The following is a 17,654-nucleotide window of genomic DNA, read 5'->3' on the forward strand; positions in this document are numbered from 1 at the left end:
CAAAAAAAGCCTCAGAACACCTTGTCACTGAAGATGATTTTGGGACTTGTGTTTGCAGGATGCCATGTAATATATACACAGGTATAATAAGGTAAGACTGTTCCTTAGGTCAGTAATTTGAAACAGACACTATTTGAAATAAGCAAAACAGAAGAAGAAAGGTAAGTATTGCTTGCCATGCTCTCAGGCTGCTTCTTGATTAGTATTTCAGGTTAGGAATAAATTGATCACAACTGCAGTAAATCAGCTCAAAGATAAGCAGAACATGCTGCAATACTCCATCTTGGACTACTCCTGGAATGGTCTGCGGACTGATTGAAAGCACAGATGCTTTGCCACCATCACTTATGCGTAATCATGGCTTCTTATCTTCAGTCATTATGCAGTTCTACATCTGTTTTTATTGACTCTTAATCATTTTGCTTTATTTAGCCAAACTACCTATGATTAAAGCCAAGTTTTAAATGGAATATCTACAAGCTTGGGTGGGGAGTTTTTCCTTGAGTTTTCTGATACCAAGTTTGAAAAACATCTTTCTTTCTGTATAAAGTGAGATTAAAAGCTTCACTTCTTCTAATTGCATGCTTGGTATTTAACAGTCTGAAAGAGGTTGGTTTGTTCTGGCTTTTAATTTTTTCCAGGCATTTGGAAGCGATCTGCTAGACAGCATGAACTAGTAGCCAACACAACATGCAGCTCCGACAGTGCCCTGTTAGTTGGGGAAAAGTCTCTGAACTCACTAAATTCACCAGCCCTGCTGTCTGGGGGCTGAGGATGAAAACAGGACAGCATTTTTCCTAAAGACCAAATCTCATATTCCACCAAAGTCTGACTGAAGGTTTTGGGTGCAGAGAAGCAACAGAGAGGGCAGGTGGGTACTCAGTGTTGGCCCCCCAGGGGGTAAAAGCTACAGGAAAACTTTGGAAATACCTTAGAGGAATAACTGAGGAATAGATCAACCTGTTGTGTGACACCACACTCCCACTTCTGAAGGACACAGTTTGTGTAGCCTCTGCCCCTGGGACTCTGACCAAGAGCTAAAAACATTCTAAGGGATTGCAGTTGCAGCTCTGGATGGCTAAATTCAGCTGTACTGTATCAGTGTAACTGGAAAAAAATAGCGTTCCACTTTGGATTTTATCCACATCAGCTACTACCACATAACAAGTTATTACTCCTCTGTTTCAGCTTGGTGTAAACAGAGCAGAACAATATGAAACATCTGAAGAAACATCAGAAAATAACAGGAGAATAAAAACAATCTCTTAAATTGATTGTACTAACAAGTTTTATTGTTACAAGGAAAGAAAAGGACCCAAACAAACAAAAAAAACACCCCCCGCCCTTCACATCAGGGTTCCCAAATTCAATTGCTGTGTTATTTTAAATTGAATACTGATGAACTTCTGATTCTGGCACTTCAAAAGTTCAAAACTTGATTACTTTAGCTCAGCCTGAAGCACTCAACTTTATTGTAACTCAAGGCACAGCACCAAAATGCAGGACCAGCCTGACATCCAGTCAGGGTTTTTCTGTGGATTAATCAGGATGCCTGATTCCCAGAAATTTTGGGCACATTGGCTGAGCAACTGATTATGGCTGTGCTACAAATGAGAAAGACTACATCTTACAGCTTCCCAGAACAGCACATGATGTATTCTGCCTCAGGAAATTCAGTGTGCATATTACTTCACAGCTTGGATTCCGGTTGCTCACAGAAGTGACCTCCATATTCTGGAATTATTTGAGAAGTTTGTTGCACTCAGAAAGTATCTTATTTTACTATCATGGTGAAATTCAAGCATATGAGCATATTATTCTCAGATTCATCAGAGAATCCTTGCACAACAATACTATAATTGCCCTAAAACAAGGAAGAAAAAAAAAAAAGAAAAGAAAATTAGTCCACAATACTGCCTGCTCTTGTCTAAGTGGCTTTTGGAATGTTTCTGTGATTTCTGTTAGAACTGAAAAAGACAGATTCCCATCAGGGACTGCTCTCATCGGTATAGTCAGGTATATGAGTGCATAAAACTGTGATCAACTTCCTTCTCACGGCCAGCCTACTCAGGAACAACATTTCCTGGTCTAGCAGAGTCCCACCAGGAAGTGTCAGGTCTACCATAAATTCCTCATCAACAGGAGGACAGCTCATGGCAGAGCATGTTCCTGTCTGTTACTAGCTCTGGGGCTACAAGAGCTGTTGGACTGCTGGAGGCCCATGAGCTAAGGGGGGTGGTGGAGATTTTGGACAGTAGGAGCTCCTTAGTGACATTTTTAGGGAATAATAGTGTTGATAAGGGTCTTGGAAAAGCTCAGACAACTGATGAGGCAGTTGTTGGATGAGAATGGCTTAACCTGAGGACTGGTGCAGCCCCTGGTTTAACAGTGGAGCACTGCTTTTACTTTTTGGATACTGTTACTCCTTTTCAAATCTTTGAAAATGGTTTCATGGAGTAAAAGAGCAGCATGTGAAGAGAATGTAAAATAAAGAATGAAATGGGCAGAAGGAATATGAATGGATTTACTCAAACAGGTAAAAGGAAAGAGAATAATTTACCAAAGAAAATGGAATAATTAAGGTGACATTAACTGATTACTTAGGTCTTTTCTTTTATAAAATAAAGGAAGAATGATAGAGGAATAATAACCTTAGAACATCTAGCATTTCAGAGCTGCTACCATTTTATTGTCATCAATTCTATTATAAGAAAGTTTTCTGACATTTCCTCTTCTGTTTTCTACAGGTCTCTTCAGAAAAAAATATACCTGTAAGTATGGGATTTTGCTATTATACAAAACGTTGAAAAGTACCTTTGCAAATGCCATTTTGGAGCCTTTAATGTCAAATGCTGAGTCAAGTGTTTCTGAAAAATAGAGATAATTATAATACAAAGAGTTACTTAACCATAAAGCCATCAATCAGACTGCCTAAATAATTTCAAAGCAATATGGCATATCTCTCAGCAGCAGTTGCCAATGTCACTCTTTCACTGATAAAGCCCTCATCTGGTTCTTCTCTCAGAGCTCTGACTTTTTGTTGAAACCACATTAGAAAATAGAAATTAACCACAGTGCTCCTGCAACATCTCCTCCAGACAAATCCTACTGTGATAACTCCAGAAATTTAACTTGTAATAGTAGTTCACTTGAATGGTAACTGAAGAGAGCTGATACTGATTTTTAGAGAAAGGAAAACAGACTGCATTTTCACCTCCTTACAGGTCTTTTTAGCCTTTAGTCTTACATCCTGCCTGAATTCTCTGAATCTGAGCATGTATTGTGTTAATATTTGTTAGCCCCTACCAAAGGATTCACTCTTCTCTATTGGAAAAAAAAAATCATCATACGTATGTGTATAAAATCTCTTAAAAAATCCATCCGGACACATATCTAAATTAACTTTGTTCTGGATATTAGTAGTGCCCACAGTGCCTCTCAAGTTTCCTGTTCAGTCCAGTCAAATTCAATCTTTCCGTGTCATTTTAGAGATGTTCCCAATAAGTGTCATCATCAGATGAAGGATATTAGTATTACTCATTTATGGAGATGGAAACTGCAGGATAACGATGTCAAAATAAAGAATTTGGATATTTTTTACCTCAATGGGGTTCTGGAACTGGAGAATTGCCTGCTCTGAGGTCTGCTGCCTGCCAAGCAAGGTCTAGATTGTGGAGAAAAAAATCTGTTTGCCTGGGTTGATTGCACCATGTATTTTCACACCAACCTCCTTTCAGCGTTCCGCACACTGAGTATTCATCGTCAGCTCCGCTGCAGAGGAGTTCCTTCCAGAGGAGTGCTTTGGCACCATCATACCAGACATTGAAGACAATCTTCAAAAAGTGGATGTCACTTCCTAATTAAAACATTGCAAGTAAGAAAATGGTAGCTGGTGGGGAGGAAAAGCGTATATGGAGACATGCTGATTAGATAAAAACCAGATTTAGCCAAAATACTGTATTTTTGTAAGACTCCCCCAAAATTAAAAAGGTATATATCTTGAAAACTGCTTCTTCCAGAAAAAAAAGGAAAAAAGATATTGTTTTTAACAACAATAAAAAATTGGTCTAAAGAAATATTTGGGAGAAAAACTTCAAAGTCTGTTTTAATTTCTTCAGTAAAGGAAACAGAGTTCATTAAGCTCCACAGCTAACCTAAATGCGTGCTCAAATGAAGACCTAAAGATGTCTTTCTAGGGAAGCAAACCTAGTGCAGAAGGGGAAGTTTATGACAGCCAGGTCCTAAACATTTCATTAGCTGAGCTTGCTGGCTTAAAGCTGGGCTTAAAGATCACCATTAGGTTTGCACACAAAATGCAGTACCATTTCCAGCTTCTGGAACATGCTTATTCTTCCTAGAAGTCCTGCCATAGTTGGATGGCTTGATGATACTCTCTCTCCTTTAAGACTTGGATCTTGTCCAGGCCAGAAGACCAAAATGCACATACACCTAAACTGTCACAGATTTGCATTGACAGTGACAGTCCTGCACGCAGGGCTCTGGTAACCGCTCCAAGTAAAACTCAAACACATTTCACAAATCATCATTTCTGTCCATCGCTATAGTTTATCCATTCCATTTTTAACCCCAGAAACCAATTTCCTAAATCACATGGCATTTAGGATGAAGTGTCAGTTTTTCAGTTGTATTTCATTTTCAGCATTTCCAGAATATAATTGTCTAGTTAAGAGACACTCACTTGGAATCCAGGTAAGAGCAGCCTTCCAGACATGTTTGTTCATTGTGCTGCAAGGTGTCAGATTAAACATGAAAGCATGAGCTGTAGAATCTACAGAAAAAAAATCATTTTGCATTGATAGTGTAAATAGGCTTCTCCATAAAAATAATGAGAATATACAGTTATACACACAAAAACCCACATACATATTTTTAAATGTATTTAAGTTATAAGCCAGAAAATTGCTCAATATGTGTGGTAAATATTAAATATGTTTTTTAAATTATATTATAAATTATTTTTACATTTAGAGGGCAAAACCAGTATCATATTTAAGTAAAGCAAAGTAAATTTTTGTTTGATGATATTTTGCACACAAAAAACAGAGACAAAAGTACCTTTATTTCTCTTTTGAAGATATACAAACTTTTATTAGCACTAAACCAGAATGATCTTCTACTGAAAATATCCCTACTTATGCTAATCATACTGACAAGAGCTAAAAATATTTTTAATGCACCAGCATATTTCTCAGGTAATGTAAATGAACCTTTGAGTAGATTTGCTCTGTGACTGACCCACCTTGCATATTTGAAATACACAAAATATCAGCCCATGACACAGACAGGGCAGGAAGGGACACACCATGCTGTCTCAGAACCTGATTGGTACTGCAGCCTGACAGAATATGACATTCCCTCTTTTTTTCCACATACTTCAAGCTTTTCATTGTAACATACTGGTTAACTCAATAGGTATAATTTATACAACAGAGTACTTGCGAAACTAGTTTAAATCCATTATCTTCTAATATTTCCTGAACAAAAACATGCTTACTGTACTTGAGAATAAAGTTCTCTCTCTCCTAGCTGCTGGAACCAGCATTGTGGTAAGATTTATGCCTATGAAGTAAAATTCTTATAAGAGAGTGATTAATAACAGAAATATACTTCTTTTTCTTTTTCTGTATTCCTCAAAGAAACAAATTTGGAAGAAAATTCGTAATCCCTCAGACAACAGTAATTATCCCAGAAATTTAACAAAAGTATTACCTGTCTTTTTACTCACCACAAAAAGTATACGACATTTCAAGATCTGATGATTTACAAATTAATTCACTGACTCCAGGGGTGAATAAAATGAAAAAAAGGAGTCCAAACATAGTTGCTTTTTTTGCTCAGTATCCGATGGTAAAACTTCATTTGGGAGAAAGAGGAACAAAATTCAGCACAGTCATCGTCAGTCACATGTCTTTGGGGAAAGTTCTGCTATTTATCAAATTTTCTGCAATCTTTGTTAATTCTACTGCAGCACTGTCAGTTATCATCACACTAAATTTTGTTCAGAAAAAGAATTCCTGCTTTTGTTTTTACATTTTCCCCAGACAATGCAGCTGAAAATGAGAATGAAAAATTAAAGAGAAAACTGTGTGAAATGGGGAAGTGAAATGACATTATGACTACCAGAAGCACGTAATGAGCAAGTTTAGTTGACTCATCAGGGGTAAGATTTTCAAAGGCATAATTTCAAACACAGAGTTTCCTGCACATATTAAAGAAGAGAAAAATCCACACCTGATGAAAATCGAGTCCATTCTTTTATTTTTATGGTAGTCAGTACCTCTCACTGGTTTTCATGTGAGCTTCTTACAAAGCTCACCGTGCTTTGAGAATACACCAGACATCTGAAGGAATGATGTATTTCAAATGGAGTTGAATGCAACCATCTGATGTTATGATGTGCACAAAAACCATGACTGATTGTGCCCAGAGATGGGGGTAATTCCTAGATTAATTAAGGAAAGGGAAAATTGAATTAAAGGCGCCTGAAATTACCAAATAATTAACTACAACATTAAATAATTTACAAAATAAGACAAAAATTTGAAAATTTAATGCAGCTAGAGAATTCTCTTCCAAATCTTTCCAATGACCACAAGAAGAGTCCCACTGGCCTGACAGAGTTCAACACTTTAGGAAATTTTCAATATTTGGCTTTCAAGTGGGAATTCAAAATTATATAACTTTCCTGACAGACCTCCAGGGTACATACATCACACACAGATTTTTTTGCTGTTGTTTAACAGGATGCTATAAAACATATAAGTTCCTTGTGATCACAGCAATAACACAGTTCTGTTTCAAGATGAACAAATCTTGCTTAAAAATAGTAAGACATGCAGTGAAATTGAAATAAATCAGGAAGGCTGTAATAGTTGGAAAAAAGAAATGCAGTAGTGAGACAGTCACAAAGGAGCTATGAAACAGCTATGAAAGAAGAGCTACTTTTTGCACATGCAGCCAAAAAATATTCCTTTCAGCCACAAAGCCATGACCACTGGTGTGAAGGAGTTTAATCTGTGAGAAGCCAAGCCAGGCTCTCTGCTGAGTCTTCTGTCAGTCCAACAGGTTTAGCACAAGTCCCAGGTCAGTCTGAAGCGGGCAGGGGGTGACAATGACTGTACCCCACTGATAAACAGGGGGACTTTGCTGAATTGACTTTCTAGACCTGGTTCAAGCATGGGTGTTTTTTTCAGATACTTGTTGCAGAAAAGTTATAGATGAGGAATGAGTCCCCCCTGGTGGCTAAGACAGACACATGCAGAAACCTCCTGCTCCTTCGTTATTGCACTTTTATTGCACGAGACTATTCCAATGCTTTAAAAAGTCAGTGTAAGAAAGCTCAACTTAAAAGTCTCTAGCTGGCTAAATAGGAAAACAGGAACAATAAGTACTCCTGGTACCATAGCTAAAATATCCTTTATGACCGTGAATATAAAGCCTACAAACTTGACCACTGTGTTAGGTCAAACTGTCATTAAATCAAAATAACCTAAATTATTTTTAAATACTTTCAGCAAATTCTGTTTTAGATGCTTGTGGCGTTTCATGCCAACATCAATGCTGTTCACAGACGTCATGTGATGATCCCTAAAGTCCCAAACCGGTGCACTAGTAGTGTGAAGAGTCTGTTCTGCTCCTTTCAAGTCAGTATGAGGATCACTGCAGAAGATTACAAAGTTCTATACACTTTAATTTTATAAAATCTTTTTTCCTTGCTATAATCTTTTTCTTATATATTCCAATCCAGAAGGAAGGCAAAAAGGAAGGAGAAGTAGAAAGAGCCACACAATAATGTTACTTCACTGAGGTTTTGTCAGTTAAATACTTCATTTATTTCGAAATCCTTTGCAAGTAAATTCAGTAGGAACCAGCTCTCCAATTAACAGTACATAAATTCAAGTCTTAAGAATTTAGAACTTCATACCTATGACTTTTAATTTTGCTGCATCTGAGATGTTGAGAAAATAAGTTTATTCCAAGGTTCCTCGCTGATTTGTGGTTAAAATCCTTAAAATAATTCATTATATTTTTATCTTCTTTCTCAATGCATCCAAGAAGTGCTTAACTTACTTTTGATTGCTTTTCAAAATAATCACTTTGTATTTGGATTGCTGGCTGCAGATGAGTACATTGACCAGGTAAGCACTTAAAAGTCATTAAAATCTCCCTCAGGAAAGATTTATAATATGCATGATCATAATATCCCATCACAGAAAAATAAATAACAGTACACCAGTATAACAGGGGAAAGTACTCAAAGTGTTACTTAGACAGAATTAAAGATTATATCTTACCTGTTGCCATGTAACAAAATTTCACTTTAATGGAAAACTCTTTTAAGATATTAACCACATTTATTAAATAAAGAATGAGGCAATAATAGTCCTTGTAGGACTATTTGTGAGTTTTTTAAGTAGATAGGTTTGCACCTGGAAGCAGACATTTATTCTTTCTGATTCTGGGTTTTGGGTTGATGCTGAAGGCACCATAATGTAAAAGGGCCCTATATGAGGCATAAGACTGCATTCACAAAATAAAAATACACTCAACTATCAGCATGAAGAATAGAAAACTGTGGACTCTCCTCAAATCCCCTCACCCTATCTTTGACAATGTTTATAGTAGAAGCAGAAAGTCATGCCCAGGGATACAATAAAAAGGTAGAGGATTCATTTCCTCTACAGGCATCTGATTAAATGCTTGAGAGTGCCATGGCGGTCCAAACCAAGAGCAGGGCACTGGCACGTATCCAGTGGTGCATTGGTAGCATCTGAGTAAGAAACCAAAGAGTTTCTGAAATATACAAAAAGTGCTGTGCATTACGCTGAATATGTTTTGCTAAATGCTGTATGAACTTTGGCTTAGTGGTTTGATTTGAATATATCCCATTAAACCACTGGAGACTACTAAAATGCAGCAAACACATACCAGGTGGTATGGTTTTCCTGTGCAAACTATTATGTTGGAAATAACTCCCTGTCTCTTGCCAGTGGCCTTACGGTTTATTCTCTGCAAGCCAAGTTTAGGACTAAAACTTACAGTTGTACCCTGAAGTATTCATTAAACAATTAAAAATGCCAAAAAGAAGAGAAAGAAGAGGATGAAGGGATAAGAAAGGGAGATGTCCTACCTGACGCTCTCAGTATGCACACCACAGCAGCACTTTCCACCCTGGAATTCTAGAAAGGGAGACAGCTGGACATACTTTGCGGCTGTTTGCTCTTGTTCTCTGCTATTCCCAGCTTAAAATAGCTGCTTGCTGAGGTCTGTGTAGCTCTGGGATAATCTTATTATAGTGGATCCAACTCACAGCTAAGCACACTTGTCCCCTTTCTCATGCAGGCTGCAGCAAGCTATGCTGTACACTGGGGAATGAAGAAATCCATGGTATGAGACATGAAGAAATCTGTGGTATGGCCACAGAACTCCAGAGCAACCGAATTACAGCAGTTTACCAAGTTTCCACCCTATTATATTGAGCAGTTGTAATAATTCACGTCTGCTCTCAATTCTTACAGCACAAAGAGACTTTCACAAAGTTTCCATCACCTAAATCAAGCCCTCATGATTCTATGCAAAAATTTACAGATTTTCTTCATCTTTACCAATATGATTACTTTGGTATGCAATAAAGCAAGGCCCAGTCAAATTAGTTAACTTTTAATTCACAGAGTGTGTTAAGAGTGTGAAATACCTCACAGCTTTAAAGATTTCTCTTTGAAGTACCAAAAAGGGATAATTTCCTCATCAAAAACTTTTATATTTGCATGAAAAAAAATGAGGGTTGTGGCATAATTTAATTTTAAAAATAACTTTTAAAAATGACAAGGAACTTTGTACTTTATAATTAAGAACAGATAGGGACTAATGAATAATAATGTGGACAAAGCCAAAAACTTGAGAAAGGAAGAGGGTCACCAGTAAGAAAATAGCTTGTAGTAAAAGTCTGAAAAGCAAAATTTGCATACATCCTGACTGTTATTCAAAGGGAAAAGATTTTTTAAAAAGTCATCTATGACCTTTTTTGGAAGCTTTTAAGGCTGGAAAGGGATAGGAAAAATGTGTCTGGAAAGGAGGCTTCAGTAATTTCATACAGATTAACAGAATTAGCTAGGTTGGAAAAGATGTGAAATCACAGAGTGCAACATACAGAAGGTGTTTCCTTGAACAACTCCTTTAGGAAAAGGAAAAGAAATCTTGCCATTTCAATAGGGATCAATTTTGGCAAGCTTTGGCCCATGTCCCTGCACTTGATGGCATCCCATGCCTTTTGATGGCTTTCACTTTGACAAACATTTATATTTTTTTTAAAGTATCCATGCCATGTCTCTCATATCTTCCCCTCAAAGTTCTGTCTTCCTCCTTGATTTTTCCCCTGCTTTTGCAACATCTGTGAGGTTAGTTTTGGCATGTTTTGGTCCTTTGCACTGCACCTCATTAATCCCAGTCCATTTCCTTGTAGTCACAAAATGTCCCAATTTTCTTTTCTTTTCATCAATTGCATTTCATTTGATCATATCTCCTTTCCAGAGTGTTTGTAAGTCTTTCTTTTCTGTTTTGCAAGATTTTGTTTCCCTTCCCGAAAGAAAAAAAAAATGAAAATTGAGAAATTTAGTGACTACAAGAAAATTGTCTGGGAGGAAGTGAGGTGGTGTGGAAAGGACCAAAACATGGCAAAACTAACCTCACAGATGGAGGTGTTCAAGGCAAGACTGGACGTGGCACTCAATGCCCTGGTGTAGTTGGCACAGTGCTGTTTGGTCATGGGTTGGAAATCTGACCTTGGCAGCCTGTTCCAAAGTCTAATCACCCTTTCTATGAAGAAATTTCACCTGATGTCTAACCTGAACCTCCCCTGGCATATATGCTTGAGGACATTTCCTCTCATCCTGTTGCTGGTTGCCTGGGAGATCAGTGACCCCCATCTGGCTACAGCCTCCTCTCAGAAAAGGTCCCCCCTAGCCTCCTTTTCTCCAGGCTAAACAATTGAAGCTCTTTCAGCTGCTACTCTCAGGACTTACCCTCTAGACCCTTCACCATCTTCATTGCCCTTCTCTGGACACACTCCAGCACCTTAATGTCCTCCCAGAATTAAGGGCCCCAAAACTGAACACAGTACATGAGGCGTGGCCTCCCCAGTGCCAAGTAAAGGGCAGCAATCACTGCCCTGGTCCTGCTGGCCACGCTATTGCTGATACACATTGATACATTCCTGCTCTTCATACCAGATCCAGTGAAACTGGGACCAGAATAAGATGTGTCCAGCTGCTATGCACAACTGATTGGTTGGTCCTGAAAAAGCTGCCGGAGCTGTCAGCCTTCACGGTAGGCATTGCATTGCAAATAAATAGTTTGTAAATCACTTATTTCAGAAAACTGGGCTCCCACATCAGTATTTTCTTCAGAACCTCCACATGATTCAAGCACATTCTTTAGATCTCCTAAATAGTTTCTTCCATATCATGTACAAGTTACCTACACCCACAGAAATATCAAAAACTTCCAGAGATGAAAATGTTAGCAGTAATACTTCTGCACTTAGTACTGGTTTTCACCAAGCATATGAAACCGAAGAAAAATACACTAGAAAAAAATAGAAATTCACATAATTTATAGGGTTGGTAAACAGACATGGAGCTACCAGACTTTGGGAATTACCTGGTAGTAATTTGTTTATTGAAACACTCACACCACAGTTGATTCCCTTGCATGATTTGTTAGTAGCAAGAGGGCCTGTTCTGATTTATGCACGTTTTCTACCATAGAAAGACACAAAGCATTTCAGAGATTCCCACCTGGAAATGCAGACAATGCGCTAAAAAATATCTTCAGATAGACTGCTCAGAACCCAGAGCAGAGAAGAAATACATCTTGGAAGTCTTTTTGGATTACAATTCCCTTCCTTTATTTTGATCCCAGTGTGAATAACTGCTCTCAACAATTCCAGGGATCTAAACCAGTCACATATGTAGAAGTATACTCAAGTTCTGCGTTCATTTTTGGGCCCCTCACAACACAAAGGACATTGAGGTGTTGAGTGTGTCCAGAGAAGGGCAGTGAAGCTGGTGAAGGGTCTGGAGCACAAGACTTATGAGGAACAAACAGCTGGGGGAACTGGGGTTGTTCAGTCTGGAGAAAAGGAGGCTCAGGAGTGATCTTATCAGTCTCTACAACCCGAAAGCAGGTTGTACCAAGGTGGGGATCTGTGTCTTCTCCCAAGTAACAAGAAATAGGATAAGAGGAAACAGCCTCAAGTTGCACCAGGGGATGTTTAGCCTGGATATTAGAAAAGATTTCTTCACTGAGAGGGCTGTCAAGCACTGGCATGGCTCCCTGGGGAAGTGGTTGAGTCACCATGCCAGAAGGTATCTAAAAGATATACAAATGTGGTACTTAAGGACGTGGTTTAGTGGTGGACTTGGCAGTGCTGGCTTAATGGTTGGAGTTAATGATCTTGGAGGTCCTTTCCAACCTAAATGGTCCTACAATTCCACTCTAAGTGTAGCAGCAAACAAAAAAAAAGCAAGTAGAATATTGAGTACCTTCAGTAAGTCTGGTCTTCTTTTTCCTAATATAAAAGTACTATCCTATTATTTTCACATTGGAAGTATTATCCTATTATTGCACATTGGAAGTATTATTTTTTCTGAGACTACATCCCAGCCAGAATCATCACCTATCTTCTGGGAGAATTCTGGATTTTTTAATATTATTTTTAATCACCTGTGTGTCAAAAAGCCACCTACTAGCTTCAGTTGCTTTTCACTATCAGAACACAAGCAGAATAATATTTATCTTCCATAGATAGAAATTTAGCCACTGGCATGGAGATATCTTACTGTTGCTGCTTAATTCTGAATTGGCCAAATCTCAAATTTAGAAATGAAAACTTTTTGCAATCAGAGGAAAAAGATAAGGATTTTGATATTGCTTATACATAAATACATAAATATAATTTTGGGGCCTTTCCTTTACCTTCTCAAGCAAACTCTACTTTCTGTTCTCACTGTATGTGTCATTGGAAGATCAAGCCAACCTCATCTTTCAACGCAAGCACTAAACGAAGTGAGTGAATGCATCAAAGATTACTTTTAACTAAGTGTAAAATATCATTTCAATGAGGACAAGTAGCACAACCAGGTGATCAGAATTGCTTGTTCAATATAACTTGAACCTCACATGTTCAATATAATTTTATGAAAATTTTATTTATATATTATTGCTACCCATGGAATGATACTGGCTTAACAAGACTTTATCACCCTTTTAAAATTATAGTTGTGCCAACACAAAAAAAGCGCCTCAAAAAACATACTGGGATGGGACGATTTGCTTTTTAATTACTAAGCAAATACATTGAGAGCAGTCAGAAAAGCAACATTCAAAACCACGATGTGTGGTGTCATTCTACTAAAGGAAATTGACATAAGAGTACTGGAAGACATTTGGACTTTTAAATACAGTTTTTCAGCTGCAACTTAGGAAACAGCTTGAAAGTTAGCTGTAATTTTGTATTTGCAGGATCAGGATGACTAGTAGCAAGTATCAGATTTTCCTATCACAAAGGGCACTGTTAACACAAAATTAATTTTAATTTTGGGGTTTTTTTCAATTCAGTAATTTTTGTGTATCAAAATATTTAGGCCCTTCATTCTTTGAAAACAAGTATCTGTCAGTTTATGTGCCTTCAGCTAAAAAATTTAAATCCAACTTCTACACACTCAAGGGAGAAGAACCAGTCTAGTACCACAAAAAGACCAGATTTCCTTTTTTAATTTGAGTAAAAGGTGGCTTTCTTCACTTGAAAATCAAGAGGTGTGTTCTTTAAAGGCACAATTGCTTTCCCACCTTACATAAATGCTGACAGAACCCATTTTAGCCACTAGCTGCTAGAATTTTCTCTGCTGATTCAAATACAGCACCTCTTGTCAGTGGGATGCTCACAGAGCAAATCTTATGTCACGGTGCTTTCCTGTGCCCAAGAAGAGAAGCTTCTTGCTCTCCACCTTTGGGAACAGGGTTGCTCAGAATGGGGCTTAAGTTTGCCTGAGAGTACCTTTGAGTAGCTAGAACTTACTGCTCTATATATACACAGCCATTCTCCCCATGTTCTTCCCTCCTCTGGAAAGGAGTTGTAGCAGGAATTCACAAGAATACCTCTCTGCTTTCCAGAGACTCCTCCTGGCTACCGATGGTCTCACAAAGGGAAGGAAAAGCCACAATCATTCCCTTTATACCATCACCAGCAGCAACAAAAACCCTGGTATTTTCAGATTAAGTACAATTAACATTTAAAGCGTAACATCTTAACTACATACTTGATAGGAAATGAGTGTCTTCTGACACAGAGGTGGTGAGACTGCCACACAGCTCAGGCATTTTACAGTTCTCTGAAGAGCTAAAACCAACAATTAAACCAAGAATAAACAAGCAAAAGACAGGGCTAAGCATCACCTTTTTTTACTGTATTTTATGTCATTAACTCTAAAGAAATCCTCACATTGTTTGCAATATTTTTTAAAAAGTGTCTCTTTTTATACATTCCAAAATGCATATGGAAAACTCCAGCTACCTAATACTTAAGCAAGTGTAATAGATTTTTACATTCTTTCACATATATAGTACTGCATTATGGACAATGATACTGACATTATCTTCAAATTATTTCCTTTCATCAGCTTCCTTTACTGGCTCTAAATCCTCAAATTTAAAAAATGAGGATTTGTCATAGCCCATGAGATGGTTATAATCCTGAGGATTTGGGAAAAGCGTAGGATTAACAAGCATTGACTTCGTTTTAGCGTAAAATGTTGTAAACATCTTGGAGATGTCTGGAATCTTTACATCTTTCTGATGGAAAACAGTTGCTTTTTCTGCCAAGATGGCATTGTAGGTAATGGCTGTATAGGTGTCCACTTCATCTTTATAATAGAGCCGGATCACGTAACCTTTTGTAAGGAGATGCAAAGTAACCGGAGTTACAAATGTAAAAATCCCGATCAACCCATAGAAGGCAGTTTGGACAAGCAAACTTTCCACTCCAATACCACTTTTGAGCATGATGTAGGGCATCATGAACAGGTTGAATATGCTGGTGGAGTAAGAGAAAAACTTCACACCTACATAAAAGAAATCCAAAAAAATAAAGGTTAACACTTATGAGCAAAATTTTCTCTACAATTACCTATACTTTTCTACCACATAACAATGCCATTACTTGAACTGATGAAGTTACTGAAAACCCCTTTCCTATTTTTTTAAGTTTATGGAGAAACAATTGAAAGCTCATTGCCTCTGTTCTGCCTTGTTGCCACTGTTCTGATTTGTTTGCACCTTCATGCTGGGTTTATCAAAGCTGGCTCTGTGATGCAGTCAGCTATTAGCTGTTATGCTCACATATGAAGTTTTTTTCTGCCTTCACAGGCAGAAGAACTGATTTCTAATGAGACCTAACTCCATTCATGGACACATGTAATGGTGCTCATTGAAGAGATGGCAGACAGGGAATTTCTCTCATCAACAACTAATGTTGACACTCAGTGTGTATTACAAAGAAGCCAGCTTGGCTGCCATGCATAAACACTGGGTTACTAAATATTAACAAGTACTCCGCAACCATTTTCCATGGGGCTTGAAAGACAGTAGCCAGTGCTGTGGACTACCCCTAGTCCTTAAATCACCCTGAAAACCAGGAGCCCAAGATCCTATGACAACTAAGTATGTTAGGACACGTTTCAAAAATGTGTATCAGAAAACATCCAATGGCTTTGCCTTTCAGGAGGTCTTTGTAACATTCACTGGCCAAAGAAAGATTTGCAAAGTCTCATTAGAGACGGAGCTCTTTATCATAATGCCTGCCTGCCTGGGAAGCATTTCAGGAACACTTCCAAGCACGCAGAATGTAAACAGCAGTTATAGCTCATCTTTGTTGCCTACTGGGTTGGATAAGCCACCCCAAGGGCCTCAAGAGAAGCCAAAGAAGGCTAAAGGGTTACAGAGATGAACAGAGCTCCCTGCACACCCAAGCAGAGAAGCAGAAACAAAGCATCACTATCACTGGTTTTTGTACATATGATCCAGATTTTGGCAAACTTGGAAAGGAGAACATTCACTTTTATTGTTTCATTTTAAAGTTACTAAATACTGTTAAAACTACAACAACAAAAAAAGGCAATATAAACGACTTTGAGTCACATACCCAACACTGTCTTTGCCAAATTTCCTTTATAAACTAATCTTCCATGTTCTGGGTGATCATGAGGGGAGGATGTGCTGAGGCTGCGAACAGCCACTCCTTGAAAAGATGCAACCTGAAAGATGAAAGCAGTACAGGGCTAAGGAACATCAGTATTACACCTTATATCTACCTATCCATGCATACACACACATATATGTACATGTACACACAAAGACAAAGTTTCTCCTTGCCCTGAACCTACCCCCACCATTTCAAACTAAGGATTAAAGATGGGTTACACTCCAAAGCATGCCAAAAACTCCAACTAATATGCTGCCGGTTTTAATAACTTACCATGTAAATATCCCAAATTAGCATGAAATATTTGCAACTCCATTACTGGTAATTGAAGCAGCAATTGATTTACACACAGCTTTGCAGAGAGACTTTCATGGCATCTGTGCTCATCACGTCTCTGTCTGATCATAAAATAATAGAATGGCCTGGGCTGAACCGGGCCTTAAAGATGATCCAGTTCCAACTGCCTTGTTGTGGGAAGGGACACCTTTCACTATACCAGTTTGCTCCAAGCTCCATCCAGGCTGGCCTTAAATACCTTGAGGGTTGGGACATCCACAGCTTCTCTAGGCAACCTACTTCAGGTTGCCTCATCACCCCCACCCCTAATATCTTATATTAGCTAAATATCTTCCTTTAGATTAGCTAAATTTTCTCTCAGTTTTAATCCATTCCCCACTGTCCTGGCATTTCATGCCCTTGTAAAAAGACCCTTTCCCCTACAGAACTTTCTTGTAGGCTCCATTCTGGTACTGGAAGGCCACAATTAGGTCATCCCGAAGCCGTCTGTTCTCCAGGTGGAACAAACTCAATTGCCCTAATCATTCAGCGTAGGAGAGGTGCTACATGCCTCCAATGATTTTGATGGCCTCCTCGGGACTCGCTCCAGCAGGTCGATGAAGCCCCAGAGCTGGACCAAGCACTCCAGGTGGGGTCTCACCTGAGCGTACCAGAGGAGACACGCCCCGAGGAGCACTTCGCTTTCCTCCTCAAAACCCCCTAAGGGCAAAACCGCCAATCCCGCCGCCCTTTCCCGGCGGGCGGGAACGCTCCGCCCGCTTTCACAGCCCCTACAGCCCCCACACAGAACCTGTTGGGGCGTCGCAGCGGCCACAGCGGCCCGGTGGCGGCAGGCGGGGTGCGCGGCGCCCCGCAGCCATGCGGAGGCGGAGGCGCGGCGGCAGGCGGCGGAGGCGGCGGGGGCGGAGGCGGCCCGGAGCAGCAGCAGAGGGAGCATGGCGGGGCCGCGGCCGCACCGGGGACACGGCGGGCGGTGCCACACCGACAGCCCCCGGCGCGCCGCCGCCACGCCGCGCTTTGGTTCCGGCAGTAGGAGGCTCCGGCCGGCTCCGCGGCGCCCCCGTCAGCATCTCCTGCA

At 39.3% G+C, this 17,654-nt stretch overlaps 2 protein-coding genes across 2 annotated transcripts; both read right to left on the bottom strand.

Annotated features, from left to right (window-relative positions):
• Window positions 1-1,322: 1,322 nt before the first annotated feature.
• LY96 (lymphocyte antigen 96) lies at window positions 1,323-5,994 on the bottom strand. Its single transcript, XM_084222070.1, has 5 exons — window positions 5,747-5,994; window positions 4,700-4,789; window positions 3,728-3,856; window positions 2,815-2,867; window positions 1,323-1,864 (listed from the first exon to the last, which is right to left on the bottom strand). Exons 1-5 carry the CDS (start codon window positions 5,838-5,840, stop codon window positions 1,775-1,777), a joined length of 456 nt encoding a protein of 151 aa, XP_084078196.1. The 5' UTR covers window positions 5,841-5,994; the 3' UTR covers window positions 1,323-1,774.
• A 7,298-nt stretch (window positions 5,995-13,292) lies between these two features.
• TMEM70 (transmembrane protein 70) lies at window positions 13,293-17,609 on the bottom strand. Its single transcript, XM_084206813.1, has 3 exons — window positions 17,367-17,609; window positions 16,220-16,331; window positions 13,293-15,140 (listed from the first exon to the last, which is right to left on the bottom strand). Exons 1-3 carry the CDS (start codon window positions 17,511-17,513, stop codon window positions 14,683-14,685), a joined length of 717 nt encoding a protein of 238 aa, XP_084062939.1. The 5' UTR covers window positions 17,514-17,609; the 3' UTR covers window positions 13,293-14,682.
• Window positions 17,610-17,654: the final 45 nt, after the last annotated feature.

Source organism: Fringilla coelebs (genome assembly GCF_963513975.1).
Source record: "Fringilla coelebs genome assembly, chromosome: 1".
NCBI classification, from domain to species: Eukaryota; Metazoa; Chordata; class Aves; order Passeriformes; family Fringillidae; genus Fringilla; species Fringilla coelebs.